Genomic DNA, 23724 nt, shown 5'->3' on the forward strand with positions numbered 1-23724 from the left:
GCGCGCTCCCGGGAAGGGGCGGAGCCGGGGCTGAGAGGCGCGTTGATGAGCGGGGCGGGCGGACCAATGGGAGCGCGGCACGGGGGGGCGTGGCCGGACGCCCGGCGGCGCGGCGGGGGCGGCTCTTCCGGCGCGGCGGGGCGGGGCGGCGGCGCTCGGTACGCGCGGGGCGGCGGGGCCGCCATGGCGGAAGACGAGAGCGACCAGGAGTCGGAGCGGCTCAGCGAGGAGCTGGAGGCGCTGGCGGCGCCGGGGCTCCCGGCCGGGCTGCCCGCTCTCCTCCGCAGCCAGTACTACTGCCGCCGCTTCTGCCAGGTGAGCGCCGCCGGCGGCAGCGGCGGAGGGAACCGGGCCGGGCCGGGCCGTGAGGAGCGGGGCGCGGGGCGCGGCCCGGGGGAGCGGGGCCGGGCGAGCAGGGAGGCTCCCGGCGGGAAGGGAGGGGAAGGGAAGGCGGCCCCCGGAGCGGGAGCGGGCAGGAAGAGCCGGGGGCGGCTGCGGGGACACGGGCGGTGCTGCCGGTGCCGCGGGCAGAACCATCCCGGCGGCCTCGCCTGCCTGGCCGGGGGAGGCGGAGAGGCGAGGAGGGCCTCGGGAACAGCTCTCGTCTCGCTGACCGGGTTAGACCGGGGTGTTTCATGATTTTTAGGGTTTCGTCCTTTGAAAAGCTGCGTTTTCTTGATGCGGGCCCGGGGTTCCCGTGCTTCAGGCGAGCCTTGCAAAGTAACAAGCACCAACAGGTTGCTTCTCGTGGTCGCTTTCGTCGGCAGGTGTGGATGGAGCATTGGCTGCCTTGGTGTATTCCGGCCACGCCACTCGCCGCTTCCCCAAACACAGCCCAGAGGTCATTTGATATAGAATTGCTTCATTTTATCAACTTTTTGGCTTACCTCGCCGCTGCAATTGTCTTGTGCCACCTAAAGAAACGTGCTGCCATGTTGTCACTTTGTTCCTGTTTCATCGTTCAGCGAAACATCCTGTTTGAGATATCATTTGCTGTTCTAGGTGCTTGCATTAATCTCGGGGAGCATTCTGCTCACTAAATCCGTAGGTTGCTTTCTGGGGCTCTTGATCCTTTCGTATCTTTTTCTGTTTCGTGATCTCTCAAAAAATTGCAGAGCCGGTAAAAGGAGAAGCAGCTGTTTTTTGCAAGTCTGGTGTTTTCTCCAACTGTAAGGAATGACAGCCTTGTTCGATTATGTTGGCCGGTTGGAAAAACATTTACTTTTGCTCAGCCCCGAGGGTTTCACCTGAAATTTGTCTCTCTGTGCTTGCTGTATGTTGAATTTATTGTGTTGAGGAAGCGCAGACAAGGTGGTAACTTCATGTACTAATGCCAATCCCAGGGTAAGGTAGGGATTAGTAGGAAACAGAAGAGGACAAGAGAAGGAGGAGAATTTTCCTGTGGAATAGTTGCATCACAAGTATTTTATGTGTTATGTATCTAGTGTTGACTTCTGCTGCAGGGCTTTTTTTGTGCTGGGAGGTTGCCAAACCCTCTCCCCGACTTTGAGCTGATGAACTCTCCAGAAAAGCAGCCAGTGCTTCCTGAGTTTGTGAAGGGCTCTGCTCCTTTTCTCTTCAACTTTCCTTTTAACAATGCACAGTTTAAATAATCCTGATGAGAGAAAGTTAATATGTTAACGGTTTGTCCCCAGGGTTGTTTTTTTTTTCCTTTTCTTTTCTTGTTTTGTGTAAATTTGGCCTGGTGTGAACAGCAGTCATGTGCTCTCTCAAGGTAATCAGGGTTTTGTTTAAGCGTGTTTTTTAGTAATGGGTTTTTCTACTGATTTAACCACACAAACACAAGGTCCTGAGGGGTGTGCTGGTGTGAAAAGCCTGTAGCTGTGTGACACTTAGGGATTGATAACAAATGAAGTTGTATGTGCTCCACGTGAGCTCCCTTTCCCTCATGGGATCGACACTGTGTAATTGTACACGTAATTTCTGTTTGTGCTTTTCTATCCAGATCTCCTGAAGGACGCATTTGGCTGCTGTGCAGACTGAGCCTTTCCACCTCGCTCCACTTTGCACTGAGAACACAGTTTTGCTTGTCTTAATCCTCATTTGGCCCCTCTGAACGTCCCAGTTTGCCTCCTGTGCTCCTGGTTTGGCCTTGGAAGCGGAAGAGCAGTTGTAGAAGCAGTTGCTTAGCGATGGTGCAGGGAGTTTGGACTCCCCAAAAGAAACGTTGTTATTTTCAGAATAACAACCTGTCAAAACACGTGGCTGTGCTTCAGACATGGTGCTGAAGCTTGCTGTCACCTGAAAATAATGTTTAGATTATTTGTAGTTAAGCTGATGAAGTCTGTGAGCATCTTTGAGTAAGAGCTACAGGAGAGATGAAGCAAGGTGTAAATAAAGCCTTTTTCAGTCTGTAGATCTGTTTTCTGTGCACAGAAAATCCTGCTGATCTTTGAGAGAGTGGCTTAGAGCTTGAGATGCTTTGGTGTGCACATCTTTCATCCTTGAATGATGTTAGAAGGGTAAAAAAACTCCTGTAAACAGCCAGACTCAGTTCTCTTGAGGCCTGGAGTATTGCAGCTCAACTTCACTTTTGGATGGATTAAGTTCCAGTTTAAAAAGAGAAGATGTCAGGATTGTGAGAGCGTTTTCCATGAATTTGTGGGTAATCACAGTTCAGCGGTATGAGATGCAGTTGGAATGTGGCATCTGGAAGGCCATTTGTAATTTTGGGGTCTGTGTCTTGTAGGTGTTCGTGGTCACAGAGGGTTGTTACAGCCTGAATCCTTCAAGGCAAAACGGAATAAAACGCTTTCTTGGAATGTTTAGGAGATGGATGACATGGGCAAAGCAAAAATCAAGCTTTCTGTGGCTAAAAGGGAAAAAAGACAGTTGGAAGATGAGTCAAGTGCCCAGCTTATGCATCTCACCAGCTGTTTCTGTGTTACTTTCCACAATTTGCTGATGTGGCTTTTCTTCTTACTCGTGGAGTTCCAAACCCACTTGGACGTTGGGGAGAGCAAATCTGCTGTTCCCAGCTTTGGCAGGCAAAAGAGCAACGCATCTGTAACTACTTTGTGAGTTAAAGACATTTGCAAGGTGGTACCTAGAGGAAACTCCCTCAGCCTAAACCTTTGGAGGAGTTTCAGCTGGTGTTTGTGCGCAGAATTTGAAATTCTTTGTTTTTCATGAGGTTTCTGAGGAACTGCAGCCATTGAGAGGTTCCCGTGAGACTGAAATACAAGTGGTGAAGGGCAGTGAAAACAGATGGTGACTTTTTTTTGGTATGAGGGTGAAGGGGAATACTTTTGTGATTGGAAGGATGGAGTTCCAATTTTACTTGGCTTAAAAGCAAACTTTAATGGCGAGCTGGAAAATGGATGTAGCTCCCTTCATTGCACTGCAAGTGGGTACAGTTTTATTAACTAGAGAAAAAAAATTAATTTCTTTTTTCGGGATATTTTCTCATAACCTTAAATACTAGTAAAACGTTACAAGTTGCTTCCAGCATTTCTGTAGCTGTCCTCAGGCCTGCATAACTGTACTCAGTGTTGTTTTGTGTTGTTGGTACTGGCTGGAACAAACACCAGGTGAGTTCATCTCAAGTGACCAGGTGATGCTGGGAGGGGTAGACGCTCCTTGATCTGTTCTTCCTGTGGCATCAGCTTACAGCCTTCCAGGATGATCCCGCTCCTGAAAGAAGGATCACCTCCTTTGCTTACATTAATCAGTGGAAAAACAATTCTTGGGCTTATAAAAAGGTTGAGTAGTAAAATATAGTAACGCACCAGAGAAGATAGTGTTTCCTGGGTTTATTTTAGCAGGCGAAAGAAAAAAAAGGCAGGGAGGGGTGTGTGACTCAACTGTTTGTCTTGCTTTGTGGTGATGGAAGTCAAACAATGTACAACTTTAGATGGTTGTTCTTCTGACTTTGGGGTTAATGTCATTTCACATCTGTTGTGCCTAAATTTGAAAATATTTGCTTTTGTCTCTTACCCTGGACTTGGAATCAATAGTGGTTAAGTTGTTTTTATATCTAAAAACAAACAAACAAAACCAAAACAACTGCAAAGAAAACCTCCCCAAACCTTTGGGTTCTGCCAGACTTTTGTTTTATCAAATTTTGGACCTTTGGGATCCATATTTGATCTACAAACACCATTTTAAGTCTTGCTCACACGAATAATACTAGGAGTGAAAAGTGATTTCTTCAACATCCTTGAAGCTTATTTCTCTGCAAAGGCAGAATCTGTCATTTTCCACCACCTGTTTGCTCGTGTAATAGTTTGTGGTGTTGATGTTTTGGGGGTTTTGTACCTTCCTGGGCAAATACGCTTTTTCCTTGGTAATGGCTCAGATTTTGAGTTGTGAGTCGTATTTGACTTTTTCATGTTTTTGAATATTGATACTGCTTGTTACATGAAAGCTTGCAGAGGGCCAATCATGCATTCCAGTAATTAAATTCCAGAGTACCACAGCCACTTGAAACAATTTAAAATTAAAAATTAACCCGTCGTGGTGGTTTTTACTTGCGGGACTGCTGGAAGCCAGTGTGTTCAGTTTACTTGTTGTTGGTAGTTTAGTATTGTGCTGCTTGAGAGTCAAGTGAATTCATGTTTAGAAGGAAATCCTTGTGAAATAGATGGGGCAAAACCACGCGGTGTTTACTGCCGAGGTGAGCCCCCAGGTGTGGTGAGGATTTACCTGTGTGTGCAGAAGGGTGTCCTTGGCCTGGGTTGGGTGTTGTCACTCCTTCCTCTGGCCCTCGATGGGAGAACCGATAAGGGTCTATCATGCAAAACTGGGCTGCCATGGGTGAAGTGCACTTGGCTCCTCTGTCACTTCGGGACAATAGCAGTTGATTTGCCACCTCTTTATCTGAAGATTGACTCCTCCAGGCTTCCAGCCTTCAATGCTCTTGTCATTAACATCATAAAATCTTTTCTTATTCACATGCTCAGGGTGGTTCTCATCAGCTTTTGTGCCCGCTGGCCTTTTAGCTGTACCCTGGGAAATGATCTCCCTGCTTTACAAGTGAGATTAAGGAGTTACCATTTTCCAAAAGAAGCATTTGTGCAACACATTGCAGACTTTTCTTGATCTTGAAAATAACATCTTTTTACTTCTCTGAAACTTTCCTCTTTGACGCTTGCAAACTTCTTGGTATTGCTTCTTCTCCAGGTTTTGATGCCTTTTTATTAAGTGTAGGCTTTGTATGAAAACAAGCTCGTGGTTTCTCCTTGGAAAAATGTATCAGGATTATAACTTAGAAAGAAGTTGAAGGTTTTTATACCTAAAGGGAGGATCTCCACTGAGTGATGCTTCTGTCTGTCTGACAGCTTTGCTGCATGGGCTCGTTCAAGTTCGAGAAGGCGATTAGTTCTGGAGGTAGTGCAAAAATCCAAGAGCTAGGTCCTTTTGTTCAGATGAGGAAAAGAATTAATTGTACATCTTCGCTGATACACCTAATAAATTGTGTTTACTGGTTACCAGCGATGTGGATGTGAGCGTGCTGTGTTCACAAGACTGGCAGTGTGACCAAAACAATTCCTTTCATTAGCTGACCATCGTTTGGGGGCTGAGGTGCTAATCAAAAGATGAGGAGGAATATTTCTACTTGTCAGTGTATAGATTTATCTCTCAGCCATAAATCATACATAGGAACACTTACTACAGGGCTCCGATCAGCCCAAACTGCTCTTCTAGAATTAATGTATATTTTTCACTGCTGTGCAAGTGACAGACTATAAACATCCATGACTTTTTGGCTTGCTAAATGCGGTGGGCATGTGGCACCCAGTCTTGGGGATTGTTCTTGCCTCAAGCAGGCTGAGGTGATGGATGAGATTTTGGTGGTTAAGAGTAGGGGCAAAGAATTTAGCCTTAAGGGTAGAAACTTGTCTCATAGGACGCCTCATGCTGTTGCTGGGTGATGTGTTTTCTTTTGCCAGAAGTGTGATTATGTTGGTTACTCCTTTATGTGATATTCACTCCTGAATTGCAGTCACGGCTCGCATATTTTAGTATAAAGCCATTTAAAACTTTTGCATATTAAGGAATATTTCATACTACCCTAAAATCATAAGGCTTTTCCTACTCTCTATTTGGATAGTAAAATCCTTGTTTGTATTTAGAAACAAAACCAAATGCTCTTCATCCACTGAACAGGTTCAAGAGGCAGTTAAAAAGCTGTGATCATTTCTCGTGATGTTCCCAGGAAGAGTAGATATAGTATTACTCAAGCTCTAGAGCTGAACTTTGGTATCTGAGCTGCTCTGGCATTTCTGCTGATCAGGCAGCTGTGGTAGGTGTTGCTTTTTTAATTATGGATTTTAATTTTCAGGAAACCTTGGGTTTTTCTAAGCTTGCCCTTTTTGGGTTTGTCATCTCATGTGACAACCCTTCCATGTGTTTATTATAATGAATGACAACCATTATATTTGCCAAGAAGCTCTCTGTCTGTGTCTGAAAACTGTAAAGAGAAAAACTCCCAGAATTGTGGTTTTAGTCCTGTGGTGACTTTATTGCTAAATCTCACAAGAAGCTATGGGAGTAACTTTGTTTGAAATCCTAATAATGGTAAACTTTTCAAATTGGTGCGATTTGTAGTTTCTTTTTTTTGTTGTTGTGTGGAGGAATAGGAAAAGCTGCAGCAACTTCTGCCCTAGCACTGCATAAAACATTTGGGGTTTGTGTCCTGTGTGTTTGCAAATCTAATTTGCATCTGAGTCTTGGTTTTCCTCTGAGTTGTTAAACCTATTAAAGGAGGGGAAGTAGTGTATTGGTGTGGCAGAGAGGTGGAGCTGAATGGGGGGTTTTGGTGTCAGGGAGGTGCTCCAGCCTCCTTTCAGTACCTTTATCTGCTCTGAAGGAGAGAGGGGAAACTAAAAGGCCCAGTCCCTTCGTGGTTGTGAGCAGTGGCAGGTACAGACAGACTGGGGGGTGATGCTTTAAGGATGTTAAAAATTGCACCTTAGCAGAGACTTGGAAATCAACTGTTGCAGAAAGTCACATAAAAAAAGGTTGCTCCCCTTCTGGTTTTCTCTCCTGTGAATTGGACAAGGAGCAGGCCACTGTGCTTTGGCAATGTTACGCTCTTTTTTTTTTTTTTTTTTTTGTTGACTTCATTATATTGAAATTAGTGTGCCTGTTCAAAATGTGCTGATAAACTTCTGCTTATGTTCTGCTTTGCAGTCCTGTTTCAAATCATGGCGTCTTGAGTATTTTGTACCAAAAAAAAAAGAGCTTGGTTTCTATTACAGAAAAAGTTATTCCACGAGATTACTTAGAAACAGACTTTGAAGCATACATTATTCCCTGCCCCTCCTTCTCTACAGAATGTGTGTGAAGTGTGGTTTGGAATTTATTTCATACTTAGTTTAGCTTGTTGTCCGCACGCTCCCCACATCCCCATCTTTTCCTGATTGTTCCAAGTCTTCTGAGAATTGACCAGTTAGACTTCTCTTTTCCTGCAGCTGATGAATTCATGGCTTCAAGTTATCTACATTCAGGAAAAAGTTTGCTATTCCTATTTTTCCTGAGCAGTTTGGGGCGGGGGGAGTGTTGCCGGGAAGCTGTTTTGGTACATCCGAGTTGCAGACCAGCTGCCGGGCCAAGGTGGTGTTGCTGCTGTGTTCCTTCCTCTGCTGGCTCTGGTGTTTGTGTGGCAGAGGAAGGAGCTGATGGCATTCTTTGGGGAGGAGATGTTCCCTCCACATTAATTCCTCATCGAGCTTACATTGTGTTCGGGTGAGGGCTGTCCAGTAGGACACAAAATGTTGTTTTATTGCTTGAAATAATTTATGAACATGTCTGTACTGTGGCCATGAGGTGCAAGCATTGTGAAACATCCTGGTGGGAGGTGATGCTTTGTTTCCACCTTTGTTTGACCTTTTGGAGGCTCACACCTCTAAAGGATGTTTTCTCTCTCTGTCTACTTTGTTTTTCTAAGGCTTTTGTGGTTTTCTATAAAAGGGACTTGGCTAAAACTATTTCAGGGAACTCTTGATAGATCTGTGAGGCAGGACTGTCTTATAAAATGGTTAGTCTTCTTAAGAGGAAGAGTATTTATCTGCAGGTCTGCTAATTCTTCTTCAGTTGACCTAGATATTTGCTGCATTAAGCTAACAGTTTTTCAAACAAATTATTAAAATGAGTTTGGAAAACTTAGAACTGACATGTGAAGTATGAATCCATCTCAGCTGCTGTTGCCTTAGATCCATCCTATGTCTAAATAAAGCCAAATTTACTCATTAGATCAGATAAGGAGGAGTGGAATGTTTGTGACTCTGCTGACATAAAGGCTGGAAGAGCGCAGGTTACTCTTTCCCCTCTTGGAAAGGTTTTAGACTCGAACGTCTGGGTATAGTTACAGACTCTCTAATTTGCATCCCCTTGCAAAATAAAAACTGGTGTTTAAATGCAGAGTGCAATATCTCCTGTGGTACAGCATAAGAAAAAGTATTTCCTGTTTTATCCTCTGAAAAGAATAGCTGGAGGTCCCTTGTGATACTCTTTTCGTGATATAAATCCGGATATAAACCAGAAAACGGTCAAATTTTTTAGGTTACAAACTCCGCTCTTGAGGGAGAAGGAGGGGAGCTACAGCAGGTATAGTGTTCACCGCTTCCTCTTTCTGCCCCAGGAGAATGCCTTGGGTAATAATGCATGTCTCCATGTTTTTGCCTAGGTTGTGGAGGACTATGCTGGGAGGTGGCAGGTCCCTTTGCCTCAGCTGCAGGTGCTGCAGACGGCGCTGTGCTGCTTCACCTCCGCCTGCGTGTCCTTCCCGGCCGAGTGCGAGCACGTGCAGTATGTGCTCAGCAGCCTTGCTTTGTGAGTACTTCTTGTTTTTTGTTATTCCTTCCTTTACAGCAGCACAGCAGAAGGGGTTTCGGATCCTCAGAGCTCCCAACAGGGGTTTGACAGGTGGTGTAGCTACACAGAACCAAGAATTTATTTTAGTTTCATCCCTTTTGTACCTTCGTTAAATATTTGAGTTGGCTGCGGCGGTGTTTTCTCATAAGGGATGTCTGGCAAAATGAATAATCTAAGAAATAAGTGATCATCATAACCTTATTTTGGGGTATTTGAAGGCCAACCTTTGCCAGTAGATAATTTTAAATCATTATCTCAAATTGTTACTTCTGTACTTCTAGTGATGTAATAAGCTAAGTACTTCTTAAGAAAGAAGTCAATGACTTTGAAATTGTACGGATTTTTATGTTTGTGTCATCAGAACGCTTGTGGGAATTACTTCTCTTGCAGTTAACTGACCCAAAGTCACATTCAGCTTCAAGAATTGCAGGGCGTCGTGTCATAAATTTTTGCTCTAATTTCAATTTTCTTGATGCATTGGTCATTTTCCCACTCGAGGACTGGTAGTGTCAGGGTAATAGGTACATAAAGAAAAATAAATGCCGTCTTTAAATGTCGATGAAGCTTCGCTGTGGGCGTTTCCTTTTTTGTGTGTGTGAAACTGACAGAGGACTCTCTTTGGCATCATAAGGCCACAATTTTCGAAGTTTCATCAAACCGTGGTGACATCTGTTGCTGTGGATTTTTTAACCAGTTTTAAGGAAAAAAACCTCCAAGTTCAAACCATGTTCATACGTACTTTTAAATAGCAACGTTTGGGAGGTAAAAAGGTGGAAGTTCAGGTATTTTTTTGGTAATTGAGAAGTAAATTGGTCACTGAGTTCCTGTCACCCTCGTCTGTTTTGATTTTTGAGACTGGGTTTACTCCATGAGATTTGCTTCCATTCTGGGGTGTCAGATTATTTATCCTTCTGCCTGGCTGGCAGAGTTTTGCATGTGGTGTGATATAAAGGGATCCCAGGGCTTAGTAGCTGCAGTTACCTGGGCAACCTGGCTCCAATCTCTTTTGAAAATTCAGTGCATATTAGATCTTAGTTCTTGGAGAGCAGAACTCTGCCTGACTGTATTGTCATCCTTGAGTAAGATTTCCTTGGTAACCAGACCGTAAACTGTTAACAGGAGCAACTGCTTTATTCCTTATACTTAATAATCTTCTTGCTGTTCCTATCAAATGAAGCAGCATCTGCATTAATATCAGGGTTTTTTTTTATATTGGTGCCACACTGGTGATTTTAGGCAATCTTCTGATGCCAAAGCAGTGATGTGATCACTCTGGATGGCTATAAATGTGGATATGCAGTGCTGCAGACAGTTTTGAGATAAACAGAGTTGGAACTGACTGGAGGAATTTTAACTGGAGACCGGTGATGAGGAAATAAAAATATTTTGATGGCTTCCTTTATTAGACTGTGAGCAGGTGCATTGAAAAGGCAGAAAATCACAGGTTACACTTGTTTACTATTGATTTCTAGATATTTTTTTTTTGCAGGATCCTCCTCTTTTTAAATCAGTCAAAGCAAATTTAAATGCAAGCATGCATGCATCACTTGCTCTAACTAGTTTTGTCTTATTATTTAAATTCCAGTTTGGTTGCTTGCCAGATGACTCATGGCTGACCTTTCCTGAGAGTCAAGTCTGCTGCAAAATTTTGTTTAATGTGAAATGAGATAATGTTTTTTCAGAACCAAGTACTTATTTGGGTAGGGATTGTTTTTCCATTGCATGTTTGAATTGAGATTCAAAGACCTAGCCTTGAGAGAAATTCTGTCACTGAACATAATAAATTTGTATCTATTTCTCTAAGCCTGTTTTTGGCATAATTAATCATTGGTTAGAAAAAAAACCCCAACGCTTCAGCATAATCTATTGGAAATCTAATTTTATGGTGCTTTTCCATTATTCCTATAGAAAACTAAATTTTGTCTGTGAGTATTAAGACATTTTAAAATGCATACTAATCCTTAAAGTGTTCCTGAGGCAAAAAAAAAAAAAAAAAAGCCTTTCATTTGCACAATAGTTTTTTGAAGTCCTGCCTGTCCCTCTGAGAGCTGCTCAGTTCTTGCCTGCTGCTCTTGACTTTCTCAATCAGCAATTTCAGCTCATTAGTGCAGTGCCTGCCTGGTACTTCTTCCAGGTAGAAATGAAATTTCTCAGAATCTTCAGGCACAACAGTAACAGTTGCACTGCAGGTCCACGAGCTCCTCTGCCTGCCAAGTTTTTGATTGAATTGACTCCCAAGTGCATTTTCTGGAAGGAGGTTTTTATAAAGGAAAACCGGAATTGAAAGGAGATCTGGAAAACTGCTTTTTACCAGCCTTCTCTGTTTCTGGAACAGGACATAAATAAAATGCTAGATCAGTGTTTTAAGATGATAAGAACCATGGAGGCCACAAATCAGTTTGAATCTAAGCAGCTTTTGAAAGTATTAGTCCTTTCTTCACCCATTTCTGCCACCTCTTTTTTGGGGTAACACTTGTGAATTCATCTTGCTGGGCAGAGACCTGATCTGCTTAAAAACTTGGCGGTGGTAAAATTCAAGTTGTCTGAATTTGAATGCCACACAGAAGGTGAATGTAGTTTTGTTTGCCTATTTGCACAAAAGCTGTCCCTTGCTAAATAATCTTCAAAAGTTTTTTTTGAAAAGATAAAATAGTTAATACCTTTAAACCAACATCTTCATAGAGAGACTTCAGTCGTGGCAAGACAGCTGAAATGAAATGAAGTGTGTTTGTAAAAAGCACCTGAAAACATGAATTGTTTGCCACCATAAACCTCTGAGTGATTCCACATGGGCACAAGTCTAGAATTCACAGAATTCCTAATTCTGGTTTGAGCGCTGGGAAAAGTAAGAGACTTAAAGTAGTTTCATTTTTGTGAGTCAATGTTTTTAGTTTGACGTGTCACTGCTTCTGTTTTTTAGGAGTTTTTTTGAATTGCTGCTGTTCTTCGGGAAGGATGAGTTCTATGAAGATCCTTTGAAAGATATTTTAGGTTCAATCCAGGTAGTGTTGCCTACTTTCATATAAACTGTTAATTTTACTTTAGTAGATGTAAAGACAGTTTTTGTGAATATGTGACCTGAAGGAAACGTGCCGTGATAGTGAAAGAAACTCTGCTTGTTGATGTCTATTTAGAGCTTAATGTCATTGAGTTCATGATATGAAATCTCATGTTTCCCCTCTGGTTTTAAGCGGTAGATTTCAACTTGAAGCTTCATCACAATGAAGTCTTCAAGTCAGCATAAACATGGAGAGTTTAAATTGTTCTATTCTTGGGTAGATTGGGACATGTCTATGTACGACTGCATAAGGTAAATGACCCTGGATTAAAAACTTGTTTTGCCAGGTAAGTGTGGGGTTTGGTTTGAGTTTTTTTAATACCTGGACAGATTCTTGGGGTTGTGCCACCACGAGAGGAAACTTTGTAGGGAAAGAAAGGATGAGAAGGATAAAAACCTGGCTTGTGTCTCTATTAATGCTGCTTATGGAACCGCAGTTTGAGAAAAAGCTCTTCCTTTGCTATTTTTATGTTGATACCTGTTGATGGCTGCGTCTACAAATTAACGTGCCAGTACTGTTTCTGCATCAGTTGTGTAATGAAACTGGCAGTGAAAAGCAGGTAATTGTATGTGGATGGAAGCCATCCTTCTGCTGCATCTTTTGTTTCAATATTAGATAACTTTCTCATTACTAAAATTTACTGTTGATTCATGGTGTTGACAATTCTACAGCAAATAAGGTGCGGGGATGAGAGGGAACTTGACATGTGAAAATCATGGCTGGCCAAAGCATTCCATGATGTTACAGGCAAACATAATTCCTGTTACGTAGAAATCTGGAGAAAAATGATTGCTTGAGGGCTGGTGACTCATGGCTTAATTGAGTTTTTCCCTCAGAAAGCACAAATCCAGCTCAACATGTCTAAATCTGTGCAGGCTGCCATGAGGTGAGGACTTGTCTCAGTGTGTGCCAGCAATATCTCCAATCCAAGTTTGTTTTGCCTTGTTATACAAATGGAAGGCTCTTTCTGAGGGCTGGAGAAGCCACGAATTCGACCTTCAGCAGTTGTGTACTGCTGTTTTTAGATAACATCAGTTGTTGCTTTATGGCTTTCTGTATGGTCAAGGAAAGACTTTGCAGCTCAAATTACTGACTGAGGAACTACTCGGCCATGCATGGGTTTCTTGGTTTGTGTAACTTTGGGATAGCCTAACTAATTTTAGACAATATCTTTTTATTCTTTCTAATTGTTTCTCTTTTTGCACTTAGGAATGTCAGAACCTCCTAAATAAATACAGGAATCTGAACCTGGAACTAGTGACTCGAATCATTCGAGATGGTGGACCATGGGAGGATCCAGTATTACAAGCAATTCTTAAAGCAAAGCCCGTGTCACAGGAATTAGGTACTTCATTTATCACAATAATTTGCTAGAGTACTGAAAAATGTGTTCAGTTATGCTTTTTTAAAATATATGAGGTCAGGTGTTATCAGCTGGCATTGCAAAGTGTTTTAACTATTTTTCTGTAGTCAAATGTGCTGGTCCTTTTTTTTTGTTTGAAAGAAATCTGAATTTCTTTTCCAATTTAAGTCTGCTTTTATAATGTAGAGGTCAGATTGGTCAGACACAGGCAGCTATGGGGCAGTTCATAAAATTCCTAGGGTGGATTTCCCAAATCTAAGTGTACACTTAAAGCATGGAGGCCAACTTGACTTTGGTTAGACTCCTGAAATAACATGATGGGAGAGGATCTGATGTGTATTTGTCTCCTGGCACTCTGACTCATTTAATTATTCTCTTCAGTTGTAAATACTCGGTCTTGTGGCTTTTCTTGGTTCTGTTTCCAAAGATGCCCATGGCTACATGTGACAGCTGCTTTCTGTTTATGGATATGTAATTCCTGGAGCTGGGAAAGGTGCAGTGCATGGGAACAGGATCACTGGAATGTTAATGAAAGGTCCTGAGAGGAAAAATACCCAAGCTGCAGTAAAGTTTTTACTAACATGTTAACCAACAGTGTTCACAGGGGAGCTCTTGAATGTCATTTTGATTTGATAGTGATGGAAAATGCCAGTTCTTCTCTAGTTAGTATGGTGTAGTGCCTGATGCAGACTCATCACTGTGTTTGTGACAGTGTGTTTATTGAGGGAGAGGAAGAGCACTGAAGTCAGGACAGCTCAGTTTCATGTCAGGGTCCAGCTCACATTAATAGCAAATTAATGTGATTATGCCTTTGCTGTTCTCTTTTGTGAAGCAACTGCTTGAGCAACAGATTTACCCATGATTTTTATTAGATATCTCATAAAGTTCTGGTCAAATACCTACAGAAACGAAATGAAAACCAAGATGAACATTGTTTTGTTCTGCATCACATGATTTTGGTGATCATGATGTGGAATTAAGTCTCAATCTCCATCTCTCCAGCAAAGAATTAGTTCAGTCCATTGCTGTAAGATTCTCTTGATCATCATGAATCCTCTCTATGATGGGTAACAGCTTGAGGATGTTTGTTTTTAACCTGGCAGAGCAGGAGTGAGACCTGTAGTCACTAGATGAGCACTTTGGTCCCTTTTGTTTCAGGCTGCATCTCCTTCCCCTCTGCTGAGAGATTTTCTCTCCTTTTATCTTCTGATACCCCCTTGCCACGTCTCATCTGTGCTGACAAACATTTTATTTTAGACGACTATATTTTGAACGTAGTTCTTTCGTCCTCTCGCTTCCTCTAAACTGTGATTCTTGTGAACTCTTACACAAAGCAAACATCCTGTGCTGCCTTATAGGCTAGCAGTGTTTAGTGTGTATTTTGAAACTTGGCCCTGTGGCTCCCTCGGGGGATATTCTAAACAGGAAAAACTGCCTGTTATTGCTGAATCACCAACCGTTCCTTGCAAAACTCAGTTTGTGTGAACTACATAATACTGTCCTGGATTCGTTAACTCCATGGAGAAGCTGAGGCCAAGACAGACCTCTCTATGTCTGTCTTTCCATGAGCTGTAGTCACCTTTGAGATGCCACAATCTGTTTGGAGATGGCTGTAAGACAAAGCAGTCATTGAGTTGAAAGAAAAATAGTAGGATTGAAACGTAGGAACAACCAGCTTGTAGTGGACTAGGGAGAAAAAGGTGAACATCTAGAAGAGAGCATGACAGAGATGCAGTTAATGAGTTTCTGAGGTGGTGGTGGATGTCTGTTGCTCTAAAGCAAAGCATCACTGCCTGAGTGAGAGGAAATGTTGTTTCTCAGTGGATCACAGGCTTGGCCCAACGCGGCTGCAGCTGGCAGTTGTCTTTGGCTGGGGGGTTAGAAGAGCTCTGTGTGCTGCCCTGGGAAAATAGGACATTGCAGGACAGGGAAGGGAGCACTGCCCTGCCAGCTGCATCAGTGGAGCTATTTGAAAACAGGCTGTGGGAAGCCCCATCCTTGGGAGCTCCTGCTGGCAGTGGTGTAGGGTATGGAGAGGCCCTTCCCTGGGATGGGAGGCTGTCAGTCTCATTTCTGGAGCAGAAGGGACCTGAGAGTTCCCCACCCCAAGTGGGGATGGTAGAACAGGCTGAGCTGTGCTTTGGAGTGCAGTTCTCCCTCCTTTAAGGGAAAAGGATGTTACAGCCACTTGTTAGATGGGCAGCATTTCCTTACCATTAGCACTTAACAAAGGTGAGTATTTCCAGCCTTATTTTTCAGTAATCTGTTGGGTAACGCTTGCATACAAAACAGAGGGTGTGGTTTATTATCCTAAGGGTGGTAATTCAGAAAAGGAGAGGCCTTTACACTAAGGACTTATCCCTATAATGACTTTTTCTTGCATTCCGTCACCACCATGAGACACATTAGGCTTTCTTTTTAGTCTTGTTGTTTTCTGAGTTTGTTCTCCAAAGTGCTAATGGACAGTGGGAATGGGATATTTCTTCCTTACAGTGCATCTGTTAACAAATCAAATTGAAACCTGACACCTTGAATAGTGCTGCTTAAATGTTCATTAGCATGGAACACTGCTAGCTTGCCTAAAAATAAAGATGTTAGAGAAATTTTGGGTTTGAGTGTAAGGAATTATTTCAATCCTTAAAATAAATGCTTTAACTGAAAGCTTACTGTACAAGTAATCTCTTCATTTTTGGGGAAAAAAAAAATCTTTGTTCAGATTGTGGTCTTTAGTAACCATTTCTTAAATATCACTTTAAGTTGCTTGTATTTAATACAGATTCCTTCTAAAAGATGAACTTTCAGCTTTCACTGTCTTTAAATTGACGATCTCATTCTTTCTTTAAAACATGAAACACTAAAATACTACAGTTGTAGCCTTGAGTGATGTTTTAACTCTTAATCCAAAGAAATACTACAATTTGTGTGATCTTTTATAATAAAGATGCCAAGCGTGTCTTCTAGGTATTTCTGAATTTCCAGTTACTTCAGTGTTGAGTATTTTCAGTGTCTCACTCAAAATGATGTCATTCAAATATTAGTGTTAAGATTATCTTTTAGAGCTGAAAAACAAGTTTCCAGAAATTAGGAGCCAGAATTTAAAGGTGTTTAGATAGGAGTTGTGCCCAGTAGCACTTTCAGAGGAAGATATGTTTTCCTAGAAAGCAAAACTAAGGCATTCAAAGCTGCTTAAGGCAGTAGCATGTGTATTATAGGTAACTTTTTTCACCACTTTGAGGTCTCACATTTTAATGGATAATGAGTATCTTGAGCTTTTTATAAATGTTTATAATTACAGCTTAGGAAGTGGTGACAATCCTGTACTTCTGACAGTCACATGGATTCCACTGCTGAGAAAGGAGGGAATTTTCTTTCTTTAAAATGCTCACATCTGCTTCTATGTAATACAAATATTACCAATCCTTTGCAGCACATTGTGTTAACCTGTTAGAAACAAAATACTGAAATAGATTACAGGTTTAAGAAAAATAACAATTTGTTTCCAAGCAGGAGGACAGATTTCTTATGGTATTTAATGTAATATTTGTTAGACTTTTTTTTTTTTAGCAGAGCCTTTATTTTTCCTTAGTATTATTTGTTATTAAAAGCAACATAACTTTTAGATATATTTGTTGTTTGGACTTCATATTCTAATTACCTTTAAATCTTTCTTTTCTGTGCAGTTAACAAATATTTAAGCTCTGAAAATCCACTGTTCTTTGAACTCCGTGCCAGATACCTTATTGCCTGTGAACGCATCCCTGAGGCAATGGCTCTTATCAAATCTTGCATAAATCATCCAGATATCAGTAAAGATCTGTATTTCCATCAAGCTCTTTTCACCTGTCTTTATATGTCACCATTAGAGGATCAGCTATTCCAGGAGGTACTGTTTGTCAGTATACATTTCTTTCTTTTTTTTTTTTTTTTTGAAAATGAAGTGGTGCTTTATACTTGCTGTGTACGAGTTGTCAAGAGGAGCATGTGGAACCCTGATTTTGTGGAACCAAATGTGATGAAATCAGGCAGCCCCGCTGGTGTTGCTAAACTTAGTGCTGGCTTAAACTTGGAAAAGTTGAATGTGGAGCGCCTACAGATCTTGTTGACCTAAATGCAGTTTTTTGGTCAAGTATTGTAGATATATTCCCTAAATATTTTGTAACTTCAATGTATTGACTGTTTTAGTAAAAGCATTTGAGCCTAATTGATGTTAATCATACGTTATATAGTTTTGTTAAGTTTTTTAATGATGCCCCAATATGTAAAATGACACTTGAGCTGAATGTGGCCCTGTTTTATCACTGATGGCACTTAGTATGTAACAGTGCTTTTCTTAACCTTATTCTAAGAACAAGCCACCAAAAGGTGGCAAGAGCAAGCAAAAAAGCTTTTGTGTAGTGTTTTAATTTCTCAGACTATCATTCTGATGGTCGTTACTCTAAGAAATATGAAAGAGCTCGAAATAGCTCCAAAATCTTTACTTCTAGATGTACACTAAAGCCATCCCAAAGACATCCTTCCTGTGTTAATAGCAATTCCTGAAGTTTTTTTAGTAGTGCAAGGTCTGATTGGTTTTGATTTCATATCAGCAAATTGATCTAAATCGATTTTATTTTAATTGTATAGCACTTGTTGAGGACTGATTGCAAGAGTGGAATTGAGATCATCTGCAACACTGAAAAAGAAGGGAAGACTACCTTAGCCTTACAGCTTTGTGAATCCTTCCTAGTCCCACAGCTCCAAAATGGGGACATGTATTGTATATGGTAAATACTTTATTTCTGGGGAAGCAGCTGAGCAGAAAGTACATGCTTATTGCCAAAATGAAACTCACCTAACTTAAAACTACCGGATAAAAATGATTTTTCAATGTTCCTGGTGCTTCTGTTGTGCCCGTTTGCCCTTTTACACACAATCCTATATATGCAGGGTAGCCTAATGGTTTATAACTCTTATTTCCTGTTTCAAAGTTACAGAAAAGTGAACCTTTACATACCTTACCTAGAAATGTAGCATTTATTGTTAGCAAAATGCAGTCTGTAGGCTTTAGCCAAGTAGATATTTTGCTCTGTGACTGCAGTGTGTCACCAATGTGCCTAAAAAGAGAATGTATGGTGCTGGAAGTGTGCTGTTAATTATGGGAACTTGGGTGTCATGGACAGAGGGGTCACCTAGATGGGGTTCTCTAGAAAACATTGCAGGTGTCTTCATACACATTCAGTTATCTTGATACCTGGACTTGTTTTTGGGGCTAACAAGTGTTTTCTAGAGAGTTGTCAACGAATTTCATCATTTGGAGGACTGAAAGATGGCTGAGGAATATAATCCTGTTGAGCCTGTATAATTTCTGTACCTAAAGGAACGTCTGCATTCCTTGCTAAAAAATGCTTTGTTTATGTAATTAAAGCAAAACATCCTAGCAAGGATTTGATAGAGATCAAATTAGTCAATCTGTCTAACTAATTTTAGTGTTGAGTTCAGAAGCTACCTTGGATTTCTGTGTTCCAAGATTCCAGGAAAACACAGAGCTTTGTTGTCTTGAGAAATCAATGCAAGTTAGATACGATAATGTTTGGTTGGATATTAATATTTTTCCTTGACTACTGGACTGTTGGATGAGTAATTGCTCAATCAAAACCATGGGGATTATAATAATGAGATCCATTTATGTGTTGGCAATAGCTACTGACATTTTTCATCCAGTCTGTCCAGGAAAAGATGGACAGGGCTGTCCCTGTAGGAAAGATGAAGTTCAACCGAAAAGGTAGAATTTGTGTGAGCTCAGTGGGAATTAAATCCATCTTTGCTGATTCCTGCCCAAAAGCTGCACCTCCCAATTTCTTACTAGGAAAGTACAGGTGGAACCTCTATGGATTAGTGCTTTCTGTTTGGGGCATTCACACTTGGAAGAGATGCATTTTTAATATTGTAATTAAAACTCCTTTTGCTGTAGTAACATGTTGACCTTGCTCTTACCCAGCTGCTCATTGAGTTTTGCATCATCCATTTTTGAAATTGCTGTTCAAAGCAAGGTGTATCTCTTTTTATGTTCTCCGTGTTCTGGCAAAGCAGATGTCAAAGGTGAAATTCCTGTAGAGGCTCGAGTATGTTTAATACCTGGTTTTCGGGGAAATAATCTTGGCATCTCTCAGTATTTTAATTTATCCAGAATATAGAACTTGAGGATCTTTGGAAGAGAATTCAGAGCAGTTATGTCTGTGCGGCTCAAACAGATGTTTCATTCTTCACAGATGCTGAGCCTTAACAATTGTGTTCCCAGCCAGAACTCTGTGTGATACTTAATAGATCATGGAAGCTGCAGCAAAGCTTGTGAAGGCATGACTATACTGTGATCCAGCTTTTTGAAGAAGTAGGAGCCAGGTTAAATTAACCTACAGAGTCTGTTTTTTCCCCAGGGATGATTTTAATGTCTCCAGCACAGTATTAATCATCTCACCTTGTCTGGAACTGAGGGCCTTGCAGATCTAACAGAGATCTAGCTGCTTACATTACCAGCAAAGATAAAGCAAGAAAACAGATTAGAAAGCTGTAAATAGCAGATATTTGCTACAGCCTATACGAAATCTTCAAGCTAAAACCATTAGCTGTCATCTTGGAGGAAGATTAATTTTAAGCAGCTTGGTCACAAAACTAAATTTTCTCTCATGTTAAGAAGAAATTCTAGATTCAGATGAAGAAATTATTTTTCTGAAATGAAATCATCCAGCAAGCTGTGCTTGGTCATACTATAAATATTTTTGTGCAAAGTACTGGTAAGAAATCAATTCATAATACTTTCTATCCAAGTGTTGTCTCTTTAGGAAGACACACAATATTTTGATGGAGCAGGCACAGATGGCTTTCCTTCTCTGACAGATGATTTTTGAATGCTATTTTGGCTGTTTTCAGGTGCTTCCTAGGCAGTAAATTAAGTAAGTCAAAGAATTTTTACCACGGGTTTGATCAGTCTTTTGGCAAATCATGTTCCCCACTGAATCAGAGTAGCAAAGGGTTTAGATCCACCTGAGTTAGGGAGGGTTTAACCATCATTTCATGTTGCTGGTGGAGGCACAGTGTGGTTTTGGTATTTTGGAGATAGCCAAGAGGCTGGAATGGGTGGTTGCCTCTGGTAAAGAGGTGCCAGGTTCTGTGATCTCCCAATAACAATTTAATCTGTCCCAACAAAGTCAGAAACGGACTTGAAAAGGAGAAGCCGTTGTATTGACATAGAAAAATAAAACTAAAAGACTAAAATACTGTTTCATGTCAGGGTCCAGGTAAATGGTGGGTAACACCTTGTTCTTCACCCGTGCAGCTCTTCCTCCTGCTTCCAGTTTTCTGCTCTCCTTTTTCAGCTCTTTCCTTGTGCCAGCCTAGCACTTGTCTGAACACACAGCAAGCCCCTTTAACCACTAATCTCTCAGGAGAATAATTTGCTTTTTCTCACGTTCTCTGGGATTAGTATAGAAATGACTCGCTCTGAAATGGTGTGAGGAAAAGCAGAGAATGAGATGGATTATTGAATTGTAACATATAACAGCAAAAAATACTCAGTTCTTACTTCTGTACTTCAGGTTGAGACTTCTGCTGAGTTGCTAAGAATGGTTTAGTGCATGAAGACACTAATTTCAAACATGCATATGAAGTTTGCAAATATGTAGAATTCAGGTTTCCAGCCTGGTAAAGGCAGAGGTGAGCAGTTTGTATCTTTAGAAAACCAGAAAGACTAATTGTTTTGTGTGTAGAGCTGCTTATAGGTCTCCCTTTTCAGTTTTCCCCATAAGCTTGATCTTTCTTTCAACTTTAGTTCTCTTGGGTTCTGAATGAAAGAAAACAATCAAGGTCTCGACGTCAAGCAGAATTCTAGAGCTGTCCTGAACTTAAAAGTGGAGTTGGTTTTTTCATAGGCAGTTCTGTCAGTTCCCTTCATTAAGGCTCTGAGCTCACTAAAGAGAAGCTTTATCTCAAAAGGTTTGTCTGACGCTGGAAATCAGGCAAATATTTTGCCAGTCACCAGGTTTGTTTTCTGAGGGAGGAGGCTGCTGCAGTAGGAAAGTATCTTCCTTCAGAAAATGGAAGGCAATGGGTCCTGCTTTCATTGTGACGTTGTGGTGGGATTTCTAACTAGAGCTACCCCTGTGGGAGATCTTTGTGCTGGCAAATCTTCTTGTGACTAGAAGTTAGCCCAGTTGCCTTCCTAAGAGTGCACTGAACTTTAATGCTGTAAACTTCAGTTAGCTCTATTTTACAGGCTGACACATCACTTGTGCAGAGTTTAGCACTGACCTGTTCTTACATTTCCTTTTCTCAGGCAGGAATGTTATTTGGCTGCAGATCGTGGAGATGTAGGATAGCTGTAGAGCCAGAAACTTTGGTGTAACTGCTCTAGGCGGAAAATCGTGCTGTCATAACTGGAGGACATCACTATTTCCTGACACATCAGGAGCTTCCTATGCTGCTTCCACTTTTCACATTCAAAAGCTTCTTTTCCTGAAGGACTCTTCATGCTTGTTCTGGAAGTGACTTAATCCCAAGAGCACGCAGATGTTTATTGCCTGTGGTGTCGAGGGCTAGGTGCTGTTGCATCTGATTTTACTGAGCACTTCTCTGAAACTGAGCTGAATGCATGAATGTTTTGTTGAATATTTAATTGGCTGGTGATAGGAGAGACCCTGAATGCTTTAACGAAGTAATTAAGTTGCATTTTCCGTTGTGTGCGGTTGTGGTGTTAATTAGATCAGTATTACACCCTCAAATAGGATTTTAGTCGCAGAATATGCAAATAATTGTGTTTAGTAATGAATTGTGCTTAGTGAGAGAGTTCTAAAACTCAATGTAATTGGAATATTTTATTCTCTACCTAATAGGGACCTGATCTTCATTTGGAGTAAACTGCAGCTCAAATCAAACCCATCAAAACAAGTATTTGTGGACCAGTGCTACCAGCTTCTAAGAATTGCTACAAATGTCAGAGTAATTTTCCCTTTCATGAAAGTCATTAAGGATGAAGTAAGTTCCGTTTCTTTTTACCTCATCCACCATTCTTTTGGTAACCAGTTAAAGAGAAGTGATGTTTATATTGTGTAATGACCACTATTGGTGGAAAGTTTTAAAAAGAGGGGTTAGGGAAGGACACAATATTATCTTTAAAATTCTGTCAGGTTCCAGAATGGGCTTCAGTGTTATGGTTGCTTGTGTGGTTTTAAGATTTATTTTTTTTTTTAACTGAATTCTGAGTTTTTCTGTTTCTGCAGCAAGTTTGAGGAATAAGTCCATGGAATATATGTGAATGATTTATTGGTTGGGTTGGGGTTTTTTTCTCAGCCTGACCTCTTAAGGAAATAGGGTCTATGTAATTCTATGTACCCTTCATCCTTGTTAAATTCTGAATCCTTTTACCAATTCTAATCAAATCTGGAAAAAATTACTTAATATAACGTAAAGAAAAAGGCAGAATAATAGAGGGGAAGACATTCTTTTGCTTCAGAAAATTGTGCTGTATTTCAGGCTTCGCATCTCAGTCTTGTTCTGCCTCATCTGCAAAAGATGTCACTTGCAATGCTTTGCACACAGGCCTGTGAGTTCTTCCCCAACAAATATTATTTATCATTGACCTGACTTAACAGAGCTCCTTCTTACTTTACGCCCTAAGTGAATTGTAAATTATTTTGTCAGATCTAAGTGCAATAATTTGCTGCTGTTCAAGTGTAAGCATTCTAAAATGCTTCTGGTGATATTAAGAATTCTATTTGCATCTGAATAGTTTTGGTTTTTTAACAACCCCCTGCTTATGAAGCATTTGACTGTATTTGTTAAAACCCAAAAATAGGAGGTACTAATTATTTCTAAATTTCCCATACTTCTTTTGACTTTAATCTGCTGCCTGTTGGGCAGTGCATTTCTGATCATTCCTCTGAGTTCCGTGTTCATGACAGGGCCCCCAGCTTGAGGTGTGGAATAGGAATTCTGCTCATTGGAAGGATGGGTCATCAGTTTTGGAAAATGAAGCCTTTTAGAATTCTTGATCGTGGGTTGTTATGGTTCTCCTGCTGGTTGTTCAAAACTGTGAGCACAATTACCATGGTTTTTATGTAGTTCAAGCTGAAAAAGTTAGAACGGCCAAAATATAGAGGAAGTGTCCAGTTACAGTGTGAAACAGCCTAGGCAGTGGAGGGTCAGGTAGAAGATACTGATAGATCAGGTATGATCTCTTGCAGTTTTGGTTTATATGCCCAAATAATTGTCTTTAACTACAGAACTGCATGGGGCAGAGCTGAAGCTTTGTAGCTGTACAGCTTTCAGTGCAAACCATTTTTAAATCTGCGTTTATCGCCTTGTTTGAGCAATATTTAAAACTGTTCGTGCCCTTGGATGAAGTTCAGTAGCAGGATGCTTTCCGAGCTCCTGTTTTGCAGTAGATGAATATAAACACGTGGGATGTTGGGGTGTTGTTTATGCACGCTGTGC

General features: G+C 41.1%; 1 protein-coding gene across 1 annotated transcript in view; it reads left to right on the forward strand.

The window, feature by feature from the left end:
* The first annotated feature begins 176 nt into the window (after positions 1-176).
* ZNF654 (zinc finger protein 654) overlaps positions 177-23724 on the forward strand; it is a 30698-nt gene continuing 7150 nt past the window's right edge. The window contains exons 1-7 of the mRNA XM_066207720.1: positions 177-315; positions 8651-8796; positions 11759-11840; positions 13107-13242; positions 16941-17143; positions 17884-18023; positions 22125-22266. Of these exons, the coding sequence (XP_066063817.1) occupies positions 184-315; positions 8651-8796; positions 11759-11840; positions 13107-13242; positions 16941-17143; positions 17884-18023; positions 22125-22266 (981 nt within the window). The 5' untranslated portion in view covers positions 177-183. The remainder of the gene's footprint in view (positions 316-8650; positions 8797-11758; positions 11841-13106; positions 13243-16940; positions 17144-17883; positions 18024-22124; positions 22267-23724) is intronic.

This window comes from Chamaea fasciata, unplaced genomic scaffold (assembly GCF_029207755.1).
Source record: "Chamaea fasciata isolate MVZ Bird 193981 ecotype frontalis unplaced genomic scaffold, bChaFas1.0.hap1 SCAF_2, whole genome shotgun sequence".
Classification (NCBI taxonomy): domain Eukaryota; kingdom Metazoa; phylum Chordata; class Aves; order Passeriformes; family Sylviidae; genus Chamaea; species Chamaea fasciata.